The following is a 24,408-nucleotide window of genomic DNA, read 5'->3' on the forward strand; positions in this document are numbered from 1 at the left end:
CAGGTCTGATCCGCATGCAGATCATGCTTGATCGCAGCTCTCGGAAACTAATTAAATTCGCTGCTTACATCGATCTCCATTCCCATACTGACCAATGACAATGCAGATCCGGGGGAAACGAACGACAATCTATCCATTAAGCGTTTCATCGACACCATCGATGCATTGACTGATGGCATCACTGCTATCGCCAAGCCCACTAAACATTACCACAGTTCACAATCATTCGGTCTGTCGTTGACTACCGACTTGGCACCACTTACAGTACACTTGCCCAAGACCACAACAATGGATCTTTCGCAGGGGAGTTTACGGAACATTGATCTAATCCCGGCACAGTCTAAAGGGTATCCGGCACAGTCTGAAAGGGTATCCTATAGACCATTCCTTTCGTATTGGGATGAAACGATTAACAATGAAATCATATCCTTTGAACGATCGCCCCGTTGGATCTTTCCGAGACCAATGTCAAAAGGTGCTGACGCTCAATATATATATACACGAACGAATACTTGCAGTACACAGAGTGGTCTTACACCTAGCTGATCGGTTTGTCCTCCTGACGATACACTTAGAAGCAATTCTTAACCGTTACATAAAGAAGCAAGAGCGGGACTTTTGTTCATATTGTATCTGGTGAACACTCATTAGCTCATAGCTACAGACGATCTTTTGTCAGATCTCACTCACGTAGACACAGATACCAAATCAGCCGCCTGGGTCTCACTCGACAACATTCTCGAGTATTAGTGATAAGCATCATGCGACCTTCGTCATACTCCCGATTGTTTGGGCTGTTGACTTTACTGACTTCAACCAGGGCAGAGCAGAATGGGACAGGATCAGGAACCGAGACGCCTTATTTCACCATCGAAAGTTCAGCTGCAACCGTGTGAGTCTGTCCCCCACTTCTTTTTCATCCCGTTTCTTCGCCGCTCCATCACTGATTGATCAATTCCTTGATTAGATACTACGATTTGAAAGGTGGTAACACATGCAGCAATATTTTCGGAGAGAATTGGTCAGTGGCTACTGGTATGACGGGACCGGAAGCCACTGCGCCAGCTTGCGAGTGGACAAGAGGAAAATCCCTCACTGAACTGGACATGGTCACACCTATTGGTAGGTCCATTGAGACTTGTCAAGTGCATCACTCGTCATGGTGTTGTTTGACTCATGTATGCCCGTCATATAGCCATGAACAACTTGTTGATCGATAATGATCTCTTGAACTGGTGTGGAAGAATGTAAGTACCTCTAAAAGGACTTGCCATATCCTTAGCTTCCGTGTCACTAATACCTATCATGATCTATTATTCAGCGTCAATGTCTACAAAGCTGATGGTATACCCTACGTGATGGACTCCGGACCATTCTTCATATGGGATGGTTGCGAGAATTGCGGTAAAGACGATATAATCGATATGAGTGGTGAGCTAAAGTATCAGCAGCCTCTCTGTTTATCATCATGGCTGATCCGCTTCGTGCTATTGTGTTGGTATAGCCGAAGCTATCATTGGACTTCAAGATCAGATCCCTCAATCCAACTCGGGATGCGATAACCCGCAGGGACTGAGGATCGAAGTGACAAACGATTATTACTGGAAACTGCAATATGGTGGTAATGTTATTGAAAATCCCACTGAAGCTGATAAAGGATCAGGAACCTTTGCTGGACCAATTCCTACAGCTGTTACCACTTCGGGAGTGGGTTCGATCGATTGGAACAATCCTACTGCGACCCAAGCCCAATCTCAACAAGTCTCTTCCGCAACTGCTGCTATTCTGACATCATCCCCGGGTGCAGGAGTTTCATCTCCCACGTCAGGAGCGGTTGGTCACTCGCAGACCGGTGTGGGTAATGTACCTACCGGAATGCCGGCCTCTGTCCCACAAAGTATCTCATCCAGTGTTCCGAACTCTTCCTCAGGCGGCGTGCCATCTCCTATCGTGTCGGTTTCTCTATCCGCTACTACCGAGGTTAGGTCTTCCGACGGAACAACCGCTATTCCTTCAGCTCAACCCTCATCTGTCTCTGGGTTCGTTGGTGGGGCTGCCACCTCCAATGGTTCCTTACCTGGTGTCAACGCCTTTGCGAGTAACGCGGGCATTCCTTCGATTCCAACCTCTCCTCAGACTGCTTCTGTAGCATCCATCAGTTCCGTTGCTAGTGGTAATACTGTACCGAGTGCTAGTGGACAACTAGGCATAGAACTTCCAGGATCGGAAGAAGCTGATTGTGATAAAGGTACTTATTCTTGTAATGATTTACAATTGAGAATTTGCGGGGATATTCAATCGGGTAGCTCTAGGATCGGTGAGTGACAGCTTTTGCAACTCTGAAGTAGAGCTGGCCTGATAATTGATGTGCTTGTTGGCATCTGTAGGCTGGATCCCTACTGGTCAATGTCCCACACAATGCGAAGCTGATTGTGGAGTCATTATGTGCAACTGAACAGTCTGTATCTCTGGCATGTTAAATGTACTGACAAAGCACAAGTCAACTATGTATACTCCATTCTAAACGTTGTTGACTTCGGCTTAGCCCCAGTGCGGCTATGCTAGCCCCATATCCCGCATGTAATTACGATGCCTCTACATTCATTTAACTTGAATTTGAGATTCATGAAATCAGCCCCAGGTGTAACACTTCCTCCTATAGTGCGAAGGACTGCATCGAGTGCAGGCGTCAGATGAATCCCCTTGGAGGTTGCCCGTGTATAAACCGCATAACTCGTCTCCGAGTGACGTCCGGACCCAGTCCTACAGCCCATAATCTTCAAAAGGGAGAGGTGTGGGCCTAATCTCGCCGAGGTGTAAAGCTCTGTTCCGAAAATTGAAGTAGACATTGTCAATACTTACAATTGCTGCCAATTGCTTTCAGAGATCACTTTGGCCAATGACTCACATCGGCTTCCCAATTTACAGCTCTTGAAGCTCCATCTTAGCTCCTATCCTGCGTCACGATGATCATAAATATATGAATAGCAATGAGCACTCAAACGAGTAGATCGATTTACTCAAATGTATGTGGGGGACTTTTGAAGTTACTGCATGGTAGCTGGCGGTCTAGTCACAAGCGATTTACGAATGTTCAGGACATCACGATCACTTTCACGCGTAAATTCACGTGTATAATCATATATGATCTGGTTGACTGATTATGTGTTTGTCACATTGGGCGCAGAGATGGAAGGTTAGGTTTGTACAATCCTTGCCAAGATCATCTTGACGAGTTTTCCCAAGAATTCATTTACCAAGGATCTTCTTTTCCACCGGTGTGATCTTTTGATTGTCAATTTCAAATGTCTGCTACAGTTCTCATCTCCCATATAACTCACTCCTGTTCATACTCCTCTTTTCTCCTTTTGTCGATATGGATCAGCTTTTCATGCGACGTCCGTCGAACAGAAAACAATAGGGTCAATTTCTCATTGAAGACCGGAAGATAACAAAAATGAGCTTTGTTGTTATCTGTAATGCGACGAGGCCTCTGACCCGGTGAAGCAGATCTGTTTCGGCATCATGCAATAATTTCGATAATGAGATGTACCATGATAGCGATAAGCAAGTGTAGTATACTCATGTGAATCAAGCACGTAGACCAGTAAACGATCGCGCACTCAAAGCGTGAGACACGTGACATCTAGTTAGGATTTGGAAATTATTGCCAATTCCTGTTGTCAGTATTCCCTCAGAAGGCCTGCTTATGCTTGTATCTTTCGATTAGTTGTCCTCGCGCCATCGCATATAGCGGCAGGGCGAAGACGACGATCTCATACTGTACAGAAGGAAGATAAGCATGCTTGAGGTATTCTTTAATGCATAATTGCCGTCGCTGTTTCTACTCGACACATCGCCAGACTCGCGTCAAATCGAAAGTAATGCTGGAACATGATCAGGAAGCAATTCAAGGCAGAAAAATCACTCGGATCAGGCCATTTTTATCGTGCACTGAGTGTATAAGACGGTGAGTAGAGTGTCTCGGCGCGAATGTCATTGCTGATCCAATCATCTGAACCTGACGCTGCTCGTATAGCAAAGTCAAATGCGATCGCGCTGAACCCTGCCACGCGTGTAAGACCAGAAAGAAGCCAGGGCAATGTATCTATCCACCCATTCCAGAAAAGGGCGAGTCCTCTCGACAGCGGTCACTTCATCGTAGCTCAAACTCATTGGACTCCGACCCCGCGCCCCCACGCTCACCTTCCCTGGTCGACATCTCACCAAGTGCTGTAAGGAAGGCTAAGCGTAGGAAAGAGGGCCATTATGGACGGTCGTCCCTCAGAGGGACGAACAATCATCAGGAAGAGGCTGTCGAAGGGCAAAGTCTCTGGCATCCATGGATTTCGACTAGAACCACCGTAGATAGAAGCGATGGGCAATATACTGAGAACACAATCAAAGATATGGAGGACTACCTCAGTAAGTCACGTCCTAACTTTATCTGCATGAATTAGGTGATTGGTCACTTTGCTGATGACATGAGAACAGCTGCTGGCGCTATGTCTGCCAAATGGACTATATCAGCGGAGGGTGCAGAGGGTCCTAGGAGATATACTTCACCGCTGTCTGAAGGGATCGTCGAACGCCTAACTTACCAAAAGTGCATCCCCAGCCATCGTGAGCTGTACGAAAAGGTGATAGGTGTCTTGCCTAAACGTAAGGAAGCTGTGCATTGTCTGGTAGCTAGATACTTCTCGAATGTCGCTTGGCATTGGCATAGTGAGTGTCATCAGAAGATGGATGTCAGTCTCAGCTGACACTAAGTGATGTCTCCTCCTATAGTCCTGCACCGTCAGTCGTTCCTGGAAGAATATGAAGCTTTTGGGGTTCTGTTCGATAGGGGTGAAATAGCTCAGGTGGATCCATTGTGGCTTGCGAACCTGTTTGCGGTGCGTACAAAACACATGTCACCAGTATGGTATCTTTACGCTTAGGGACAATTGGAACAGGTTCTCACTCTCGCTGCCAACTCTTTCGATGAAGTAGACGGTATTACTGGGATGTTCTTTGATGCGACAGAGCTGGTCGCTCTCCCTGATATCTTTTGTCGTGCGGCAGGATCAGCTCTAGAATGCGGAGATTGGCTGGGAAAGGCTCGGATACGGTCAATACAGGTGAATGCAAGTATCACAATTCATCTGAACGCGAAAGCTAAAGATGCATGGGTCGATCGTTCGTTCTTCATAGGCTCTTTCGCTTCTGGGTACGCACCTGTTATTCAACGCTGCGCCCGATTCTGTAGAAAGAATAGGCATGTACTGCATAACGTCAATGAGAATGTGTCAAGAGCTTGGATTCCACGTTCTATCGGACGATCCTACCAAGATGCCTCTGTCTGATCCTTCTTTCCCTCAACAACCATCTCTGCTAAAACGAGAAATCGCCTTGCGCTTGTTCTATAACTGTGTGACTCTGGATCTTTTACAACATCGACATAGGCCTTTCATGGATCTGAGCGATAGTGAGTAGACTTCGATCATGCAAAGATAGTCCTGACCCCCACCTCTCTGCTATAGTAACATGCGGTCTTCCGGGTAATTACAACGACGATCATCTGAGTTTTGACAGTGAAGATGTTCCACGTCCAGCTCCATCATTAACCGAGACTGCGATAGATATCTTGCGGTTTGAATCCGCAAAGATGCAGAGGGAATGGCTCAACTTGGTAAAGAGGGATAGGCCACCAGGTGATCAAGTCTTGCTGGACATTGATGAGAGGATCTTGTGGGTACACAAGAAGTCACAGTGCTCCTCTGAGCTGTCGGAAGTAGTTTCTGATGTGATCTTTTTCAGGCAAATTCATACTCGATATACTCTTGATCAGATAGATTTACGCGAAAATAGGCAAATGACCTGGTCGAAGCTCATTTCGGTTTACAATCTACATGTCAGACGTATGCGATTCCACCGCCCATGTGAGTTCGCCTTTCATCTCTCTCCATTGACTCATACAACATACAATTGAAGAATGCTGCTAGTCGTACAGTCGGGACAACAGTCGCCCACCCAAGACGCGTTGAAACAGGCAGTGGAAAATGCTGCTAGAGGATTGATATCTGCAGCGTTAGAATTATATCGCTTAGGTGCTCCGTTGGTTCGAGGGTGGTGAGTTCCCTTTGCTCTTTGCTGTACCTATGTAAACATACTTACTGTAATCCTCACTCAAGCTTTTTCCTGTTGCACTTGCAGGTGAGTGCCTCCAGCGTGATCAACGCTAGCGCGCTGACATCCCTTCTCAACAATTAGTCAGCTGTGGTGGTGCTCATTCAACAAGCATGGCATGGTGACAACTTGCCAGTCGCCAATGCGGACGACGAGCTCATTTCCAATGTAATTGCCGTGTTCCGACATTATGAAGGATCTCTACGTACACAAGTAGCTCGTGCAGCTAGAATCGGTGCAACTACGATACAACTCCTTGTGGAAGCACTGAATGATCGACGATCTTTTGCTGGATTACACGAGAGGTGAGTGGGTCATGATCGTCTGTGTTAAGACAAATGCTCGAGCTGCCAGCGCTGATACCTCCTGATCGTCCCGTAGTTTCGTACATGCGTTGAAGAGAATTAGTAATACAGTTAGAAGAGGCGAAACAGTACAGGATCAACTAGTGGGAACGCTTTTGGCTTCCGACAACCAGGTGGCCAATCAAGGTGTAACGCAGCTGGACCCCGGGATTACATTTTCTGATCCGGCGCTTGAAGCGTGGATGTTATCATTCATGAATATTTCGGAAGGGTGAGCGCGAGTTGTTGTTCGTCTCTGATTTTCATTACGTGCTCATGCCAACTCATACTACAGAGGCAACCAAATATGGGATAACAGGCCAGCGTATCAGGAAGGTAACTAAAGGGGGGGGGGGGTTGGTTCAGGAGCTATGCTGCCGATATGTAATTTCTGCATGCATGATGTGTCCAAAAATTTATCACTGGGCGAGAGAATTCGATGCAATTTGATCAAGAGACATATGAATAAAATCTGAATCAAATGGCGTGATCGCGGATAACACCATGTCTCATACATTCCAACTGAATTTCGGGATACCGACTTGACCGTACCACCCGTATCGCCCGAGATTCAATCATAGGCTTGCGATTAAATTTGCCCAAGCCCTCATCAGCAGTCGACTGTTGTTGACCAGACATATGGATCTATCTCCAAATCTCTGCGAGTTCTTCACCAACTTCGACCAACGGAACTGTGAAACTCACGCTGATCTGACAAGATGCCAAAACCCGAGTTAGAATTCAGGCCCACCAACGACTTTCCTTGGGAGAGGAAGGAAGGTTTTGCTCAGCAGATACTAGCTTACGAGTAAGTCATTGCTGGCGTACCTTGGACAAACGTTCCACTGACGGCAGGCAATCAGTGCCGAGACAGGAGATACGACCAAGATAGTGTCGAGAGATCCAGGTCACGAGCAATTTGGTCCAGCGCAAGTCCATGCCGATTTCTGGTGGGTCATATTTCTGCCATATTGATCCTGGCGTTGATTTGCAATGTTCTGCCATCCCAGGGAGGAGGTATACATACTGTCAGGATCAATTTATGACAAGGCTCTCAAGCAGTAAGCAAATGAAGGGAGTGTAGAGATGCTCGATCAGGTGCTGATAAAACAAATCAGGTGGTTCACCGCTGGATCTTACTGCTGTCGACCGCCTGGAATGGTAAGTGTCAACCTTCGCATCGCTGAGGATCTCATGTGAACTGACGACGATTGCAAATAGATACATGGTCCGTATACATCGTGTCCCAACGAGTGAGTGGGGCATCAGGCCAGGGAATTTCCCAGATGAATTGCAGCTTACATTACCGTCGAACATCTAGAGGAGTCAAGATGTTCGTCAACGTTCGCTACGTCCGCCAGTCAGAACTACCTGACAATTCTTGAGGTATGGCGTTGTGACATTGTTCCATCTGTAGTTCAGTCGTGTATAGCTTTAGCCCAAGCATGCATACGATCGGCATGCGCTGTGTGCATCTAGAGACTTGTTTAGCAGGAACGGCTGAGTGCATATAAGGGAATGGTCATGCATATAAGGGAATGATCAGGCATATAAAGTATGATAATAACTGCTGTGGAAGTTCTAGTCCCTCGTCGCAGGGATAGGTTTACCACCCAATGGAGTTATCCTGATCATGTGTCGACGTTTGTCGTGTGGAGTATCTAACGTAGCCGAATGTTGCGCTCTCCTCTGGTCCCAGACGATGACAGTGCCCTCTGTCATGATCATAGTCGATCATCAGTGCTTGAAGAAAGGACAGAATGATGCTTACTCACCCTCCCACTTAACTCTAGCTTGGAAATCTGCACCTCGAGCAATATAATTGAACAGGAATTTCAACAAATTATCTGATTCCTCAACCTTCATCCCTTCTATCGAAGTAGTGAATACCTCATTAATGAATAGCACTTTATCTCCCGTGACCTGAAGTTTAAGGTCTCATTAATCCAGCTCCGGACGATGAAAAGACAAAGAGTGGTATCTTACTGGATGTTGAGTGATAAGAGGATGGGCGGTATTCACTGCTTCTCTACGAAGGGCGTCTCCACTGGTAAGGTCTTAAGATCAGTCCAAGTGATCAGTCTCGCAATCGACAGATTACTCACTCTTTCTTGGCCTTTAGAGTCAAAGCGTTACTCGAATGAATCGCTTTCAATCCAATAAGCATATTCTGCATCACTGGTGATAAGTGATTGAAGGCCTGAACCGAGTCCGATAAGATCGTGTCTCCTCCACACCAGCCCTGCAAAAGATCGTTTGTTTAGTAGTTATCCCCCTCGAAGATTGGTGTGCTCACCTGATTCTCCAGTACTCCAAAGAACGTCACGGCAGGTGGTTGCCTTTCATGTGTCTGGTCCGCATGCCAATTCACGCCCGATACTCTGTTACCCCAGTAATTGCTAGATTATCAAAAGTCAGCTACAACGGCAAGATCTTTTAGGGCAACGCTTACATCCTCCTGACTTCTGCTGCCGATTGATAGATCACAGCTATCTCAGTCTCCGTTGCAGGTCTAGGTTGGACTGGATGTTTGTGAAGTGGGCCGAAATGTCTACGAGATAGGACATGATCAGATCGGAATGGCTCGTTGGAGAAGAATACTTCTTCTGGGACATACCTGGCGATATCCAGCTGTTTCTTAAACCCTGCATCCTTCCAATTCTGATTGCGGAAGACTGCGAAGCCCCGCTGAGCGACGAGCAACCCTAGCTCATCTAGACCTGCTGAATCAAGTTCTGTTAACTGCACATTGTCGAGTTCCGATCCGAAGAGTGGTGTGACGGATTTGATTACAGTTTTCGAGCCTATAAGATGGGGAAAAGTTGGGTCTGCTCTGAGTGCTGGGTCATCATGCTCGAATGGCTCGTGTCTAAAGGAGGCTAGGGTCAGGATGATGCTAGATCGAGACCACTCTCCACTGTGACTCACTCTGGAAAGATCTCATCAGTCAAGGTTGGCATATAAGCTGGATACAGAGGTTCATCCAATTCGTGTGGTGCTGCTATGACTGCCATGCTGGATGTGCACTATCTTGATTGATTTGTTTGTCTGGGAGAATAGGTACATCTCGTGATTTTACACTTCGACGACCGTATAAGTGAACAAAGATGGCCTCGGAAGGCCCGAGAAATGAAATGTATGTCTATTACGCTTGAGCTCGTCATTACCAGCCAAGCATTGAGCTTTCGGTCGAGAATGCATTTTCCACGGGTGAGAAGTTACCAACTTTGACGTGATCCGTGAATCGTTTCATACCCGGATGTCGTGTTCTTTGCTTTTCCCCTTAACCCCGTTGCCTCGAGTCTCCTCAGCGTGTGACGTGATCGCTTTGTCGATCTCTTTACCAACGTTGCCATACTATGCATCAATACCTAATTATTTCTGGTCCACTATAAAAGATCGATCTGTGAGATTTCAAGAGGCCAAGATGAAGCAGCAACCATCTACGCTCCTGATTCAGATAAAACAATCGGTACTATGCGGTTATTCAACAGAAGAAATCGAGATGATGGGGTTGTGGGAGAGGACGATGTGCATAAGGCTACAAGAACAGCATTAGTCCGACGATTAGATCTTTTCTTGATGACCTATGTGTGTGTATCTTACTGTGAGTATTGACATCGTGGATGTAGCAGGCCACACCAAGAGCTGATCCATCACGCAGGTATGAAATATGTATGTGTCATACCTATGAATGGTACCACCGCGATGCTGATCGTGTTTACAGATTGATCAACAGGCGCACAGTAACGCGTAAGTATGCAAGACGTATTCTCCTTGCATGACCATGGCTGACCTCGATGTACCTAGCTATGTCTCGGGTATGAAAGAAGAGCTCCATTTCAAAGGGAATGAATACAACTGGGTTGGAACCTTCTTCTCGATCGGGTGAGTGAATTGCGGTGTCCGCTATTGAGAGACTCGTTGACTGTTTGCGTCTGCAGGTATACAATTGGTACTATTCCGAGCCAATTCCTCACTGCCAGGTTCCGTCCTAGTGTAATCGGTGAGTCCTCAAGTCGTCTCCTATCCTAAGGAATGCGTTAACTTGTTTTCAATAGTACCCATCTTTGAAATCTGTATGTAACGTTCGCTAGGGAAATTGAGATATGCTCATAGCTGACTTATATGCGAAACTGAAGCTTGGAGTATTCTTATCGCGTGAGTGCATTCTATCTGTCGAGCTCTGGGCTGGAGCTGACTCCTTTGGATAGTATCAATGCCGCTGCCAAAAATGTAAAGTTGATCTTCGCGATGAGATTTGTAAGTTCGACAACCTTTGTTCCAAGCTTAGTATTGCGCTGACCTCTCAGTATCGCCAGCTTATCGGTCTATTTGAGTCCATTGCATATCCTGGATTTGTGAGCGTTTTGGCTTCCTGGTAGTAAGTGCAGTCTCATCACTGGCGGTTCCGATTGCTGACTTTCCTCAAGTACTCCTGCGGAACTCGCCAAGCGAGTAGCATTCCTGCAAGCATCCAGTGCGGCTGGCTCGATGTTCTCGTGAGTTGCGGCATATACCCGTGACCTGGGTTCGCTGCTTATCAACCATATTTCAGTGGGTATCTCCAAGCGGCCATCTATCGCGGCTTGAACGGGAAACATGGCCGTGAGTCACACATCTCCACACGATTGCAGCTCCTTCTGACCTAGATCTCAATCTTCCAGTGAGCGGATGGCGTTGGTTATTTATTATTGATATGGTAGGTCTGGTCGACAAAGAGGAGCATTCATGGGTCTGAGACCGCTAATATGATGTCTCCATGTAGCTTATATCCCTTCCCATTGCCTGTGCTGGATTCTGGCGTAAGTTCTCACTCTAACCGATAGGACCAGTCGCTGACGACTACCCTGTACAGTTATTCCCGACACCCCCAAGACCTCTCGTGCTATCTGGCTCAAACCTCATCACCTAGAAGAAGCAGAGGAGAGGATGAAGGAGATCGGTAGAGCACCAAAGGGAAAACTCACTTTGGCCAAAGTCATTGCCGTTTGTGAGTCGTGCTTGATGGTGTTCGGATTCTTCAGCTGACCTTTCATTCAGTCAAAGAGTACCCCGCGTGGATCATCATGTTTTGCTACCCACCCTGTATCGTAGCTGGCCAAGGCGAGTGATGCCTATCATGCGAATCGTGTGCATGCTGACAAACTCTCCGCAGCCATCTCTTACTTCAACCTGTATCTGAAGAGTAACCCATCAGGGCACAAGTTCTCGGTTTATCAGGTCAACTTGATCCCTACCGGTGGACAAGCTCTTCAAATTTTCGCAACGATCGGATCGGCCGCTCTGAGTGATTACTTCGGAGCTAGACTCGCGATGATCTGGGTCGTCGCGGGAATTGGAATGCTGGGTCACATATTGTTGTCGATCTGGGATATTGGATTCAACGGGCAGTTCGCAGGTCGGTCATTTTCTAGCTGAAGGGGCAATTAGTGCATGCGGAACTGACCTTTTTACAGGTTATATGCTCATCTACTGCGCTGTCGGGTCGGGTGCTTTGCTCTTAACCTGGTTCTCTGAGGTGAGTCGCACATCATTTCATTCCACATAATCCTGCTAAGATCCCTTCTCAGCTCTGCAGCGCCGACGCCGAAGTCAGAACTCTGGTCATCGGTCTCGCCAATGGTATAGGGTACGCCTGGATATCCGGATTCCCATTCATCATGTACCCAGCATCGCAGGCACCTCATTGTGAGTGCATAAACAGGTGTATCTCGAATACAGCTCACCCATCGTCATAGACAAATACGGATATCAAATGGGAGCAGGGTTTTACGCTATAGCAATCACTGGTTGCACCATTATCGCTGTCTTGGTCAGACGCTACGGTCTTCCATACCAGAACGTGCCCAAGTCTCTCGTCGAGACCAAATCGGAGAGCAGTATCGAAGAAGGTCATGAGGTCGAGGGTGAGAAGATTGACACGGATGGTGATGTTGCGTTTGACAGAATGTCAGCTCATCAGACGAGATAGATGGGAAGTGCATTATCTGTGTGTATACGATGCATCGGCAACATTTATTGATATTTGTTGTCTGTTTTTCCTTCCACGGCCTTACTAACCTCGTTCTGCCTCTCGCAATCGTGTTGCGTTCACCACCTTTCGATTCGCAGCTGAGTTTCAATAAGGCTGACCATTTCGGAACCTATATACCCACCCACCTTATCGTGGAACTTGCCTGTAGCACCCTGAATTTTCACCTTATTTAATCTTTCAACAACTCCAACAACATCAGCCTTGATGCATTCGTACCCATATGACATGGTTGAGGAGCCAGATTGGGGTTCGTCGAAGCTGAGATTGGGAACTTTCAGAGTTGCTTTCTGGCAAACTGGCTTGAGAATAATTTGCGAATCTCACCATTTTTGAACAAGGGGGTAAATGGTCCATGACAGCTGGGAACGCCGATCTCGGACGTAATGCAATGCTTGAGCGCGGTACGAACAGCTCTTTGTCTTAACGATCTCGGGACATGTCGTAAGCAGATTCGATTTGCAGAAAGAGCAAAAAAACTAGACCCAGAACGGAGCTGAGATTTCAAGTATATGTGGGGTTGTTGTATGAGCGATGGGGTTGAATTATGTCCGCAAGAAATCGGCAGCACCAGGTGGATGACCGGGTTTTCCGCACTGATCCCCTAACCGGATTTTCCTCAGCAATGACAAGTTAAGAGGAAAAGAAAGTGGCGGATATCCGTTATCTCCGCGATCGGCGGGCTTGTTGGCAAGCTGAAAACCCCGTTCAATCCTCCAACTTTGAAATCCGGAGCAAGCTGCAAACATCCATTGAGCACGAGGGGATATATAAGGCAGCAAGGAGTTGAGGATGGTATGGGGATCAGCATCGGCTAGTCTACTTGTGAACCACTTTGATATAACATAGATTCACCCGTCGAAAATTCCTCTTTATCCAGTCTCTCCAATTTCAGCAGAAGAATAGATCAAACAAAATGGCTCCTACCGCTGTCCTGGACCATGTCAACGAACACCCCGCAGATCTAAAGGCGAAGGTTGTAGAGGGCGAAGTTCAAACCGAACAACAACCCAAACTTCCTTTAGCCGACAATTACATGTACGATTTCAAGTACAACCACGCTCTCCCAACAATCGAATCTCTTGGTCAGGACATCGCAGCTGATGTCGATCCTATTGAAACCGCCGAAGCATTGGTCGCTCGACTCTCCGAAGTCTTAGGAGCTGGCGATGCCGACGGATTCACAGACTTGTTCCTCGACTACGGTAAGTACCACTTGAGTGACCACGAGATCCTTGTCGAGATCCTGACTTTGACCTTTATGATAGGTGTATGGCGTGACAAACTCGCGTTCACTTGGGACTACCGATCATTCAACTTCAAGGAGAACATTGCTCGAGCTGCTAAAGACTTACTACCTACCACCAAAGCCAGGAATTTGAAGTTCTTGTCTCCCGCTCCTTCGATCCAAAAACCCTACCCGGACCTCGCTTACCTCCAGTTTGTCGTCTCACTTGATACCGATTTGGCAAATGCGCATGCTGTTGTGCAGGCGGTCTCGACAACCCAAGGCTGGAAGCTTTGGACTTTGCACACCGTTATTGAATCGTTGCATAATTTCCCGGAACTACCACCTGCCGATGGACATATGACTGGCAGCATCAGTTGGGAGAAACAAAGAGCCAAGGAAGATGATGAAATTGTGCCAGATGTTGTCATTGTTGGAGGCGGACAAAAGTGTGTACATTTCCTTGGTCTTGACATGCGAGCAAGTGCTAACAGATGCTTCAATCTCATAGCGGTCTCGTTCTTGCAGCTCGGCTCAAGGTTCTAGGAGTTAAAACCCTAATTGTGGACCACAGTGCCGAGATCGGGGAAGTCTGGACAAAGCGTTACGAGTACCTCTCTTTACACTTCCCTCACTGGGCGGATCACTTCCCGTACTTCCCTTACCCCGACCACTGGCCGACCTACACTCCAGCCCAGAAGCAAGGTCGATACATGCAATGGTATGCTGAAGCCATGGAGCTCGCTGTATGGAACAGCTCCAAAGTTGTCAAAGCGGATCAAGATGTCAATGGAAATTGGACAATCCAAGTCAACAAAGGAGGGAAAGATGACATCCGAACAATCAAGCCCAAGCACTTGGTGAGTCCTCTTGGCGCTGTCCATCTTTCTCCGAGGAGTACAAGCTGACGCCCAACACAGGTCATGGCTACCTCTCTCTGTGGTGTCCCTACTATCCCCGTAATTCCTGGAATCGATGAATGGGAGGGTGGTATCTACCGACACTCAACGGCCCATGACTCTTCACGAGACTTCGTGAACAAAAAGGTTCTTGTCGTCGGTACATCATCCTCTGGTTTCGACACAGCATACGATTGCGCACGAAGGAACATTGATGTCACTATCCTCCAAAGATCTCCCACCTACATCATGTCCTTGACCCATTCCGTTCCTCGTGCCATTGGCGGATATGAACCCAAGAATGGTGTTCGACCAGATCTCGATGAACAAGACCGTTTAGCTTTTGCCAACCCCACCGGTCCCGCTGAAGAATTAGGTCGTCGAAATGCAGAATACCTCGAGAACGCCGACAGGGAGTTGCTTAATGCTCTTCACGCTAAAGGTCTAAGAACATGGAGAGGTCAAAGAGGAACCGGTAATGGTACTCTTGGTCAAACTAGAAACGGAGGGTTCTACTTCGATGCTGGAGCTTGCGAGAACATCATCAACGGGAAGATCAAAGTCGAGCCGGGATTCATCGAAAGTTTCACCAAAGATAAAGTAATCCTTTCAGGCGGTCGGGAGAGACACTATGATCTCATAGTCTTTGCTACCGGTTTCTCAAACACAATCGACTCAATCAAGAGCACCCTGGGAGACAAGATCGCTGATCAATGTGTTCCTATCTGGGGTATAGACGAAGAAGGTGAATTTAGATCTGCCTACAAAGAGTCGGGAGTACCAAACCTTTGGGTCTTCGTCGGCTATCTGCCATACACACGTTTCCACTCCAAGAGACTTGCGCTGAGGCTCAAAGCTCTCATCGAAGGAATCTCACCGTCTCCTTACACTGCATAAACCTCAGGGGATCATCTTTTCGAATTTTCATCTCATGTTCTATTGTAGATTAGTCTCTTTTCTTTCCGTAATTCGATGGACGATATAATGATAGATGTTTGAGCTTGCATGCAATTGTTCCCACAAAAATCGAATCGAGATATTGGTCATAAAACCCACAGGCCGGTATTTCTATGTGGACATGGCTTCCTCAAGTGTATATCAACACCCCGCTGGCATCAAGCTCATGGATCGAACGTCTATTAACAGTGTAATAGCGATCATCATCAGATACCTCTAGGCTGCCGGACAACCCCGTCTTGGTTCCTATGGAGATCTGGACCCCTCTTGACTCGCCTTTGCTGGAGGTTTAGGTTGATCAGATCTACAGTCTTATGAGACACACACGCAGGCGGTTGCAACTTCAAGTTCTGCATTCTCATGGCGGTTGTTCCCCTCGTGTGGCATGGATTTAGACAATAACATGAATGGAGCTCTACTATCAAGGACAACAAATCGTGTATATTTACTGTATGTGAATATGTGGTGAAGGCAGAAAAAGGATTTATCAGGAGACCTGACTCAAAGGGAATCAACTCTGTCTGCCAGCACGAGCATGGCAGCAATTGAGACTTCCGGTCTTGCGTCACACACCACTTGTTTAGGGACTGCTTCACTGGACATGAGATCTGGTTCGCAATCATACTACGGTAATCGCAGGTGATTTCCGTAGCCTGCCACCAAGCTTTGAAAATACAGTTACAGCGGTTGCATCCTGCCTCGCCATTGCTTCCAAAGTCGGATACAATCCAGACAGTCCAAAGTCGGCAATGCCTGGCTTAAATTGGAACAAGGCTACTGAGGCTAGCGCATGGTCCGTTGCTGGGCTATCCACATGTCTTATTAGGATATATGATGAGTCCAGCTTGATGATTGCCTGCGATTTGGGAGGATTCAGGAAGCCAGATGGGCAATGGCACAGACAATCTGTAGAACCTCTCAATACATGTCTGACTTGTTGATTTCAAAAATATTAGGATATTTATCTCATCTTACAATAGTACAAACACTGTACAAACGTTCATCCACCTTGGTCATTTCCCTTCTTATCTCACACCTCGCATATCCTGCCACAGGTATGACGACCTGGACAGTCACTTCATGTGTTTGAATCGAACGATTAAGCGGAAGAATTGAGCTGACCTGCAAGTCGTCGTTTTTCCTTTAACATCGCTTGGGCCTTCTTGACGCCGTAGCCATCTTCAAAGACGGATTGGGTCTCATCGATGGAAAGACCTTTGGTTTCAGGGTAACAGAACCATACAAAGATGTAGCCAACGATCATGAACCCGAGGTACAAGCCGTATGTACCGGTAGCACCAAGGTGCTCAAGCTGCGTAAGGTAACAGACAGAGACAACCAGGTTGGCAACCCAGCAAGATGTTGTCGCAATAGCTGAACCGACAGCTCTGATTTCCAAAGCTAAGAATTCGGATTGATACCATACAATGTGTGAATAGGTGATACCGAAACAGACCGTGAAGAGCAGAATGGCACCCAAGACACTACCGACAAGGCCGTTGCCATATTGATAACCAGCGACAAGATCACCAGCGGTCTCTTTGGTGAGGACTAGGTTGATGGGAAACCAAGAGTCAGCCCAATCTTGGGACTACTATCGTCAGAGCCTGCTCACAATGGAAGCCTATAATCATCCATACCATTCCCAGGATCATTCCAGGAATGGCAAGAACCAAAAGTCTTCTTCGCCCAACTCTGTCCACAATGGTCATACCAATGAACTGGTAAGTTTCACCGCGGGTCAGCGTCGCTACCTCAAAACGGAGGAATCAACTTAAGGACTAACCAAGAACATTGCGTTGCCACCAGAGGGAATCAAACCAGCAGCAGCAGAGTTCTTGAGACCTAACAAACCAAAAACGGTTCCCGAGTAATAAAGAAGAGTGTTGAAACCGGTGAGTTGCCCGAAAGCTTGAACTGCAGAAACGGCGATGATTGCCCGTCTGTAAGGCTTGTGGGACCAATACTTCTTCAACTGGGTCCAAATAGAAAATTCACGCATGACAGTGGTGGCGGCTACGTATTGTTGGGTGACTTGCAGCTTGAAATCGATAACCTCTTCAGAAGCGCCTTTGTAAATTGTCCGAAGGGTGTCCTTCGCCTGGTCGGTTTGGCCACGAAGCAAAAGAACTCTTGGAGATTCAGGAAGCCAATGCATCAATGCGAGCTGCACGATGGAGGGAACAACACCCAGGGCGACTAAGAGGAACAGGAAACTCAAAGTTCAGTTAGGGAATGACCAATCACCTCGTATACGGTCTGTCATAACGTACAGAGTACTCTCCATCCGATATGATTGGGCACTCGATCTTGAAAAGCAGCGCCGAGAGCGCTGGCAATGACCTGGCCGAAAGGAATGAAAAAGGCGTTCACACCAATACATCGGCCTCGCACGGCAGTCGGTGCGAGCTCGGTGATGTAAAGAGGACCGATGACCGCGGCCCCACCTACACCGACACCCAGTACGAGACGGCCTATAATGATTTGAGGAACCGAAAAGGAAGCCGCGATTATGATGGCACCAGCAGTAAAGCTAAGACAAATCAGCGCGAGCGTCCTTGAGTATGGTCTAAAGTGGTGTGACTCACGCAAGATCAGCTAGAGCCATGGCCCATTTTCGACCGAGTTTGTCGGCGAGACCACCCAAAATAAGAGCACCAAAGATAGCTCCTATTGTACAGCCAGCGGTGATAATCTCTTGCTCTGGATTACTGAGGTCGTGTCCAAGATCAGTGCCCACCATAGGCAAGGCGGAACCAATGATGGCGGTATCTGTAGATACATAACGTCAGCTGTGTACGTCCACAACGGGGCAGTAGAAGGACGTACCATAACCAAAGAGGAACCCTGCCACAGCAGCGATTGATATGAGAAAAATGAAGTAGGATGTGATTTTGTCCTCATTTTCGGCTCGCAAGAGATTTTCGTCCTACGCGTGCTTGTCAGTACCATGGCCTTTCAAAGTTCAGAAGAATTGGATTCATACTATGAGATGACCTGCGCTGATGGCTCCCTCAAAGGTGGGAGCATTTTCGTAATGAACAGCTTGGGGTTTGCCTTCTGCTTGAACGATGTCACCTTTTTCAGACACAGTGTCGGGTGTCCTGTCTTCGCGTATAATATCTTGCATATCGATGTATTTGGGTTAATTACGCGCCAAAAAGTCCCAGATAAATATCGAAGTGTTTACAAGTGTACGAAACAGGCCACAACTGCGATTCAGACTATCCCTTATATACTTTGCAACTTGGTGGCAATGCAAGCCAATTTCCTGTGAAAGATTGGCCAATCCGATCGTTGTGGGGTTCAGCGTGACCCCGTAAATCCCTGACGACAGTTGCCGGGACTCCAAGACGTAAGTCATGATACTGCGTGATCTCCGCTTAATCCGTGTTTGGTCGTCTGTGCCTGTGCTTTTGTTCCGTGCCCCAGGGGATACTTCTGGTTGAGAACTTCTTGTGGATGTCGTATGTCTGCGCGTTCTCAACGCCTAGGGTTAAAAAGCTTCGGGCCAAGACTCTCCTCCGTAACTCCGTGCATGTCGCAATCCAGATTTCCATAACATCTCTCGGTAGACTAATGTCGCTGATGTATGCTATTATCCCTCACCCGGTCAGGTGATTCATTATCCATCAAAATTTCCACAATGCACAAGACAATGACTATCTCAGCATCCGAACTGCTCCGCAGCTTTCGTCAGTATCTTATTCGGTCCGTTGATTAGCCTTCGAATATAAAATATCTCCTTTTGACCGGAGGTGAAAAAAATGTAGGCTCAGGTCAAACCTGGGGTTCATGCTGCATTTGCGAAATGACGTCTATATGATCTATATTTGGATATAGTGTCAAGTTGAAACGAGAAAAACAACTGCAATGTTTTCCAAGGACAATCAGACCATGCCTTCCTAAACATCCATTATTGGGTTAATCTGCTGTATGTAAGGATGCCATAACATTTCACGCTTGCTCTTCGATATCGTCACGGAAACCTCGTGTTTGCCGTGCAGAGAACTCCAGATGAGCCGTGTCTCGCGCCTTCTGAGCAGCATCATGAATGTTTCCATCATTCTCCTTGGCCCATTTTTGCCGAAGGGCATCCTTGGCCTGTCGCATCTCGACCGACTTCCGGACACCAAAGCCATCATGGAACACGGTTGCAACCTCATCAATGGACAAACCCTCTACGATATGATTTCTCAGCACTTTATTCCTCGTTTTGATATAAGCCTTTCACTTACTGGATTCGGGGTAGCAAAACAGAACGAAGACATAACCAGCCACAACGAACCCAAGGTATAAGCCGTATGTTCCGGAGGGAGTTAAGGTCTCCAACTCCGACAAGAATGATACTGAGACCACCAGGTTGGCTACCCAGCAGGTCGTCGTGGCAATAGCGGATCCCGATGCTCGAATTTCCAATGCGAGGAATTCTGATTGATACCAGGCCAAATGGGAGTAGGTCATCCCAAAACCCATTGTGAACAGCACGATTCCGCCGATCACGGCACCGACATGAGTCTTGTCGTACGAAAATTCCGTGTCCAGGAAGCCTCCGGTAGGCTGACACATATCTGAAAGGGGACAACCATGTCACGGTTAACTGCGGGTCAGAGTCATCGAAATGGATGAGAGCTGTCGCTCACAGTAAAAAGCGACAATATTCCAAACGAGACCGGCGATCTGAGGATGGCCTTAAATATGAGCACAGTGACATCATCGCAACATCTGATGCAGTCTGCTGAATATTCACCATCAATGGCCCAGCCCATACGAGTAGCCCACGTCTTCCTACCCTGTCAACCAAGGACATGCCGATCACCTGGGAACACATATCAGCGTAATCTGAGGGACTGTACGTGAGAACGTAGCATTGCCGGACTTACCACAAAAAGAGCATTGACTCCGGAAGGGATCAGACCTCCCAGTGCAGGATTTGACAGGCCTAACAACCCGAATAGCGTACCAGCATAGTACAGCAAGGCGTTGAAGCCACAGAGTTGCCCAAAAAATTGAAGACCGCTGACAGTGATGATCGGTCTTCGGTACGCTTTGGTGGCCCATATCTTGTGCAATCGCTGCGATAAAGTCATTTGTCTCTGCAGTTTGGTTGTAGCAGCGACATATTCCTCGGCAACGCGCAGCTTGAATTCGATTTGAGCATCAGACGCATGCTCATAGATTTTCCGCATGACTTGTCGAGCGTCCTCCTTTCTGTTTCGTAAAATCAACACTCGGGGCGATTCCGGAAGCCAGTGCATCAGGCCAAGTTGCACGACGGAAGGTACAACACCAAGAGCAACTGTATTATCCTACGATCAGCTCCTCCGTTTTCTATTCTGACACGATCGGGATACATACAAAGCAGACGCCATCCATGTTGCATATTCTGTACACCGGCGCCTATACCGGCAGCCACAACTTGTCCTACGGGAATGAACAAGGCACTGAAAGCGTGCTCAGCATGCTATGCTCAATCTTGGCTGAAGATTAAGACTCACTTGATGCCAATGCATCGACCACGTACGGCAGTCGGGGCTAACTCTGTGATGTACATGGGCGCAATCACCGCCGCACCTCCGACCCCTACGCCTAGAATGATACGTCCGACGATGATCTGGGCCAAAGAGTAACTCGAGGCGATGAGAACAGCCCCCACCGTGAAGCTGTCCGACTTTAAGTTAGGTGTGTACAGCAGACATGAACCAGACTATAGCTCACAATGCATCGGCAATGGTAATACACCACTTGCGTCCCAATTTGTCGGCGAATGCTCCTAGAATGGAGGATCCGAAAATCGCTCCAATGGTTGTACCCGCAGTGACAATCTCTTGTTGCGAATATGTTAACTCGTGGCCCAAATCATCGCCAATCAACGGTAAGGCTACGCCAACAACCGCTGTATCGTACCCGAACAGAAAACCAGCCATCGCAGCCTGGAAAGGAACAATTCAGCTCGGATCTTGCACTTTCCTGATCTGCACTTACAGCCAGAATCAAAGAGAACAAGTAAAGCGTCAACTTGTCATCGCTCTCGGCTCTAATGAGGTCCTCGTCCTATATTTGACGCGTCAATTTACGACTCCATGGAGCCATTTTCTTCCACTCACGATCAGATTCAGAGAGAAATCTGGAGTGCTATCAGAATCTGCACGGTCGATCCTGGTTATTTTGCTTTGTGACATGTTGTTTTCGAAATTATTGAAAGAGGCACTTAGCTTGAGATCAAGAATGAAGTGCCAGTACAGATGTATGATCACCTTGTGGCTGCTTCGTGTGGACTTTTAAAGCAGACTTCGTAATCTGATTTACTCCTCGGACCGGAGAATCTTGTTTGCAAACCATAAGACATTTTGCCTTGGTGCCGCGGCGGGGACCCTACTAAAGTGACAACTCTGAGCCCCCTACGTCAGCGGTCTCAGGGAACAGCTTGCGGCAAGATTCAGGGTGAGGGATTCACTCATCTGCACTTCACCAATAACTTGTCTTTATCTCCGCTTAATCCGTTGCCGACCAAGTGAAGTATCACCAGCTTTCGGATCATGCCAACCGGGAAAAACGTTTCAAAAGAAACGATCTCGGAGTGTTTTCCAGGTTGTAGGTAGCTTGGTGCAAGAGTAACAATGCGCTGCAATGGATCATAAGCTCATTTTCAGCAATGCTTTGAATTTCACACATCATATGGAACTGCATAGTCATTGAAGAAGCCCTTGAAAGGCGGCCCGGACATTCTTGTGGTGAGATAATCTGACACGTAGCTTGTTATGAAATCAGAAATGCATGCAAATTTGTACAAAAAGTCCTCAGGTTCGATTTGCGCTTACTCCAGAGACAAAGCGTTCTTTCGGGCTGTTTTGGTTAAGAGGTCAGCTCAGCGTTGCCAATAACATGAATACGTTTCTAAACCTCACGATCAACGGGGCCAGCCCAGTTACTGCTGCCTCTCCATCCGCCATCGACCCGGATGTTGAAGTCGTTCATCATGGAATTTTCGATCAAAAACAGAATCGCATCCGAGATTTCATCGGGATGCGTCACTCTTCGGGGGAAAATGACACCTGCCTCAAGCTCGGAGGTGAAGTAAGGCTTCACAAAAGGTGGGTCACGTCAGCTCAGATTCTATGACTAGAGCTGCCACTCACAATTCGGTCTGCGCTCATCAAGCCAGAGGCTACCACAGCCGGGGAGACAGAGTTGACTCGGATACCAGAAGGACCAAGGAAGTCGGCCATACCTTGTGTGATACCAAGAACAGCAGCTATAGACAGGAACACGTAAGCACATCAGCGAGCAGCCCCGCCACAAACAGACTCTCGCACATTACTCACTTTTAGAAGCACCGTAGGTGAGACAACGAGCTGGAACAGGTTGAGCGACGACAGAAGCGACGTTGACAATACAACCTCTCTCTTCTGTGACTCGGGGGGCGAATGGACCCTCGTCTGGATATTGGGAGTTGATAGCATCGGCAATGGCTGCATTAACGGCGAAAGTTCCGTAAACGTTGACTTGGAGTACTTTGGAGAATGTCTGGGGTTGATATATCAGCCCGAGTGTGACGGAGACGAGATTCAAAATACTCACAGCAACACTATCTACCAGCTTGTTGTTCCACTTTCTTCCGGGAGCAATAGCGGCACAATGGACGGCACCGAAGAGGGAACCCTTGGGAATGACTTTGAGAGTTTGTTCGGTGGCGGCCACCACAGATTCGAGGTCGGCGATGTTACAATTGAAGTAGAATGCTCTTTCTGGGTGATACGATTTAACTTTGGCTTGACCGGCCTCATCGTCAAGGATATCGAAGGACTGCGTAGGGCGAGTCAGCATGTGAGGATGAAGCAAGTTTGCATGCACGAAAGACACTCACCACTACGTATCCTCCCTTCGCGATGATGGATTTCGCTACAGTACCTCCAATACCTCCACAACCGCCAGTGATGATGAATGCTGTAAGTCGGTCATGCGTTAGCGCTCATCTCGATTCGTATAACGTCACTTGGTTCGACTTACTTCGACCTTCGACCTTCATTTTAGCTTTATAAATTCGATTAATTACTGTAGAGAAAGTCTTATTTGCAGTGATCAACGAGGAGAAAGAGATGCTTCTGTGTTCTCTGTCATGCTGTGTTTTATACGGGCACCAGCTGATCGCTTACGCCTGCTTCCAGAGTGGATACAACTGATGAAACCAATGCACAGCGCCGAAGCGGGGAAGGATGCCATATTTCCGTGGTACGGACAAACGATTTGCTCTGTTCACGCGACCGACAACTACATGATCCGGCATTGCACCCGGAAGAGCAGATTACCGAGAACGGACCCCTCGTACAGTAGCATACTGTATCTTTTCCGACTGTCATGTCAGATCCCGCGGATCTGAATACAGATTAATATTGCGTACACGCGTGCACGGTATACACTCAGATAGAATTCCTGCACACGGTCAGAATCGTATGTATCGAGTCGTAAGCAGATACTCTGCTGTGCTCGCATCTCATTAAACACTGAATATAGATACAAGTTGCTGGGTTACCCCTTTTCATACAATCAGATCTATCTCTGGCTTGTCCGGTGTTAAGATGTTAGACTACCATTTGAACTTGTCTTGGTAGCAATTCAAATTGCATACCTCGCTTCTAAGCTAAGTAACTTTGTGATACTATGTGTGGTTTGCTTGTCCAATCTGTGGTTCAATATATGTACTACCCTGAACACATGGACACAAAATCAAACGTCATGCATGGATATGGACGCTTGATGGGATCGCGACGTGTCAGG

General features: G+C 47.4%; 9 protein-coding genes across 9 annotated transcripts; 5 read left to right on the forward strand and 4 right to left on the reverse strand.

Annotated features, from left to right (window-relative positions):
• Positions 1-761: 761 nt before the first annotated feature.
• L199_005686 (uncharacterized protein) lies at positions 762-2,455 on the forward strand (the record flags this gene model as incomplete). Its single annotated transcript, XM_064891392.1, has 6 exons — positions 762-892; positions 968-1,122; positions 1,196-1,247; positions 1,322-1,431; positions 1,505-2,317; positions 2,388-2,455. 6 exons carry the CDS (start codon positions 762-764, stop codon positions 2,453-2,455), a joined length of 1,329 nt encoding a protein of 442 aa, XP_064747464.1.
• Positions 2,456-3,884: 1,429 nt separating this feature from the next.
• On the forward strand, positions 3,885-6,856 carry L199_005687 (uncharacterized protein; the record flags this gene model as incomplete). Its single annotated transcript, XM_064891393.1, has 13 exons — positions 3,885-3,970; positions 4,040-4,425; positions 4,495-4,725; positions 4,789-4,895; positions 4,956-5,120; positions 5,194-5,467; positions 5,523-5,730; positions 5,800-5,921; positions 5,985-6,111; positions 6,174-6,195; positions 6,253-6,473; positions 6,550-6,744; positions 6,808-6,856. The coding sequence occupies 13 exons, from the start codon at positions 3,885-3,887 to the stop codon at positions 6,854-6,856; spliced, it is 2,193 nt and encodes a 730-aa protein (XP_064747465.1).
• A 375-nt stretch (positions 6,857-7,231) lies between these two features.
• Positions 7,232-7,897, forward strand: L199_005688 (uncharacterized protein; the record flags this gene model as incomplete). Its single annotated transcript, XM_064891394.1, has 6 exons — positions 7,232-7,320; positions 7,376-7,462; positions 7,523-7,573; positions 7,631-7,673; positions 7,734-7,765; positions 7,834-7,897. 6 exons carry the CDS (start codon positions 7,232-7,234, stop codon positions 7,895-7,897), a joined length of 366 nt encoding a protein of 121 aa, XP_064747466.1.
• Positions 7,898-8,093: 196 nt separating this feature from the next.
• Positions 8,094-9,526, reverse strand: L199_005689 (uncharacterized protein; the record flags this gene model as incomplete). Its single annotated transcript, XM_064891395.1, has 8 exons — positions 8,094-8,227; positions 8,288-8,435; positions 8,499-8,559; positions 8,618-8,754; positions 8,809-8,911; positions 8,965-9,063; positions 9,130-9,381; positions 9,441-9,526. 8 exons carry the CDS (start codon positions 9,524-9,526, stop codon positions 8,094-8,096), a joined length of 1,020 nt encoding a protein of 339 aa, XP_064747467.1.
• A 463-nt stretch (positions 9,527-9,989) lies between these two features.
• On the forward strand, positions 9,990-12,486 carry L199_005690 (uncharacterized protein; the record flags this gene model as incomplete). Its single annotated transcript, XM_064891396.1, has 19 exons — positions 9,990-10,119; positions 10,177-10,187; positions 10,240-10,265; positions 10,323-10,400; positions 10,457-10,518; positions 10,574-10,591; positions 10,655-10,673; positions 10,727-10,775; positions 10,835-10,896; positions 10,946-11,014; positions 11,071-11,120; positions 11,180-11,214; positions 11,281-11,317; positions 11,371-11,505; positions 11,556-11,618; positions 11,671-11,913; positions 11,972-12,033; positions 12,086-12,203; positions 12,254-12,486. 19 exons carry the CDS (start codon positions 9,990-9,992, stop codon positions 12,484-12,486), a joined length of 1,500 nt encoding a protein of 499 aa, XP_064747468.1.
• Positions 12,487-13,462: 976 nt separating this feature from the next.
• On the forward strand, positions 13,463-15,570 carry L199_005691 (uncharacterized protein; the record flags this gene model as incomplete). Its single annotated transcript, XM_064891397.1, has 4 exons — positions 13,463-13,751; positions 13,815-14,223; positions 14,286-14,634; positions 14,695-15,570. 4 exons carry the CDS (start codon positions 13,463-13,465, stop codon positions 15,568-15,570), a joined length of 1,923 nt encoding a protein of 640 aa, XP_064747469.1.
• A 1,159-nt stretch (positions 15,571-16,729) lies between these two features.
• Positions 16,730-18,760, reverse strand: L199_005692 (uncharacterized protein; the record flags this gene model as incomplete). Its single annotated transcript, XM_064891398.1, has 7 exons — positions 16,730-17,181; positions 17,246-17,351; positions 17,417-17,829; positions 17,904-18,163; positions 18,219-18,402; positions 18,460-18,559; positions 18,617-18,760. 7 exons carry the CDS (start codon positions 18,758-18,760, stop codon positions 16,730-16,732), a joined length of 1,659 nt encoding a protein of 552 aa, XP_064747470.1.
• Positions 18,761-19,587: 827 nt separating this feature from the next.
• On the reverse strand, positions 19,588-21,812 carry L199_005693 (uncharacterized protein; the record flags this gene model as incomplete). Its single annotated transcript, XM_064891399.1, has 10 exons — positions 19,588-19,811; positions 19,869-20,201; positions 20,274-20,310; positions 20,381-20,449; positions 20,514-20,929; positions 20,989-21,074; positions 21,129-21,293; positions 21,349-21,563; positions 21,616-21,684; positions 21,738-21,812. 10 exons carry the CDS (start codon positions 21,810-21,812, stop codon positions 19,588-19,590), a joined length of 1,689 nt encoding a protein of 562 aa, XP_064747471.1.
• Positions 21,813-22,447: 635 nt separating this feature from the next.
• On the reverse strand, positions 22,448-23,659 carry L199_005694 (uncharacterized protein; the record flags this gene model as incomplete). Its single annotated transcript, XM_064891400.1, has 7 exons — positions 22,448-22,476; positions 22,539-22,713; positions 22,770-22,885; positions 22,956-23,157; positions 23,212-23,436; positions 23,498-23,577; positions 23,641-23,659. 7 exons carry the CDS (start codon positions 23,657-23,659, stop codon positions 22,448-22,450), a joined length of 846 nt encoding a protein of 281 aa, XP_064747472.1.
• Positions 23,660-24,408: the final 749 nt, after the last annotated feature.

Source organism: Kwoniella botswanensis, chromosome 1 (genome assembly GCF_036426115.1).
Source record: "Kwoniella botswanensis chromosome 1, complete sequence".
Classification (NCBI taxonomy): Eukaryota; Fungi; Basidiomycota; class Tremellomycetes; order Tremellales; family Cryptococcaceae; genus Kwoniella; species Kwoniella botswanensis.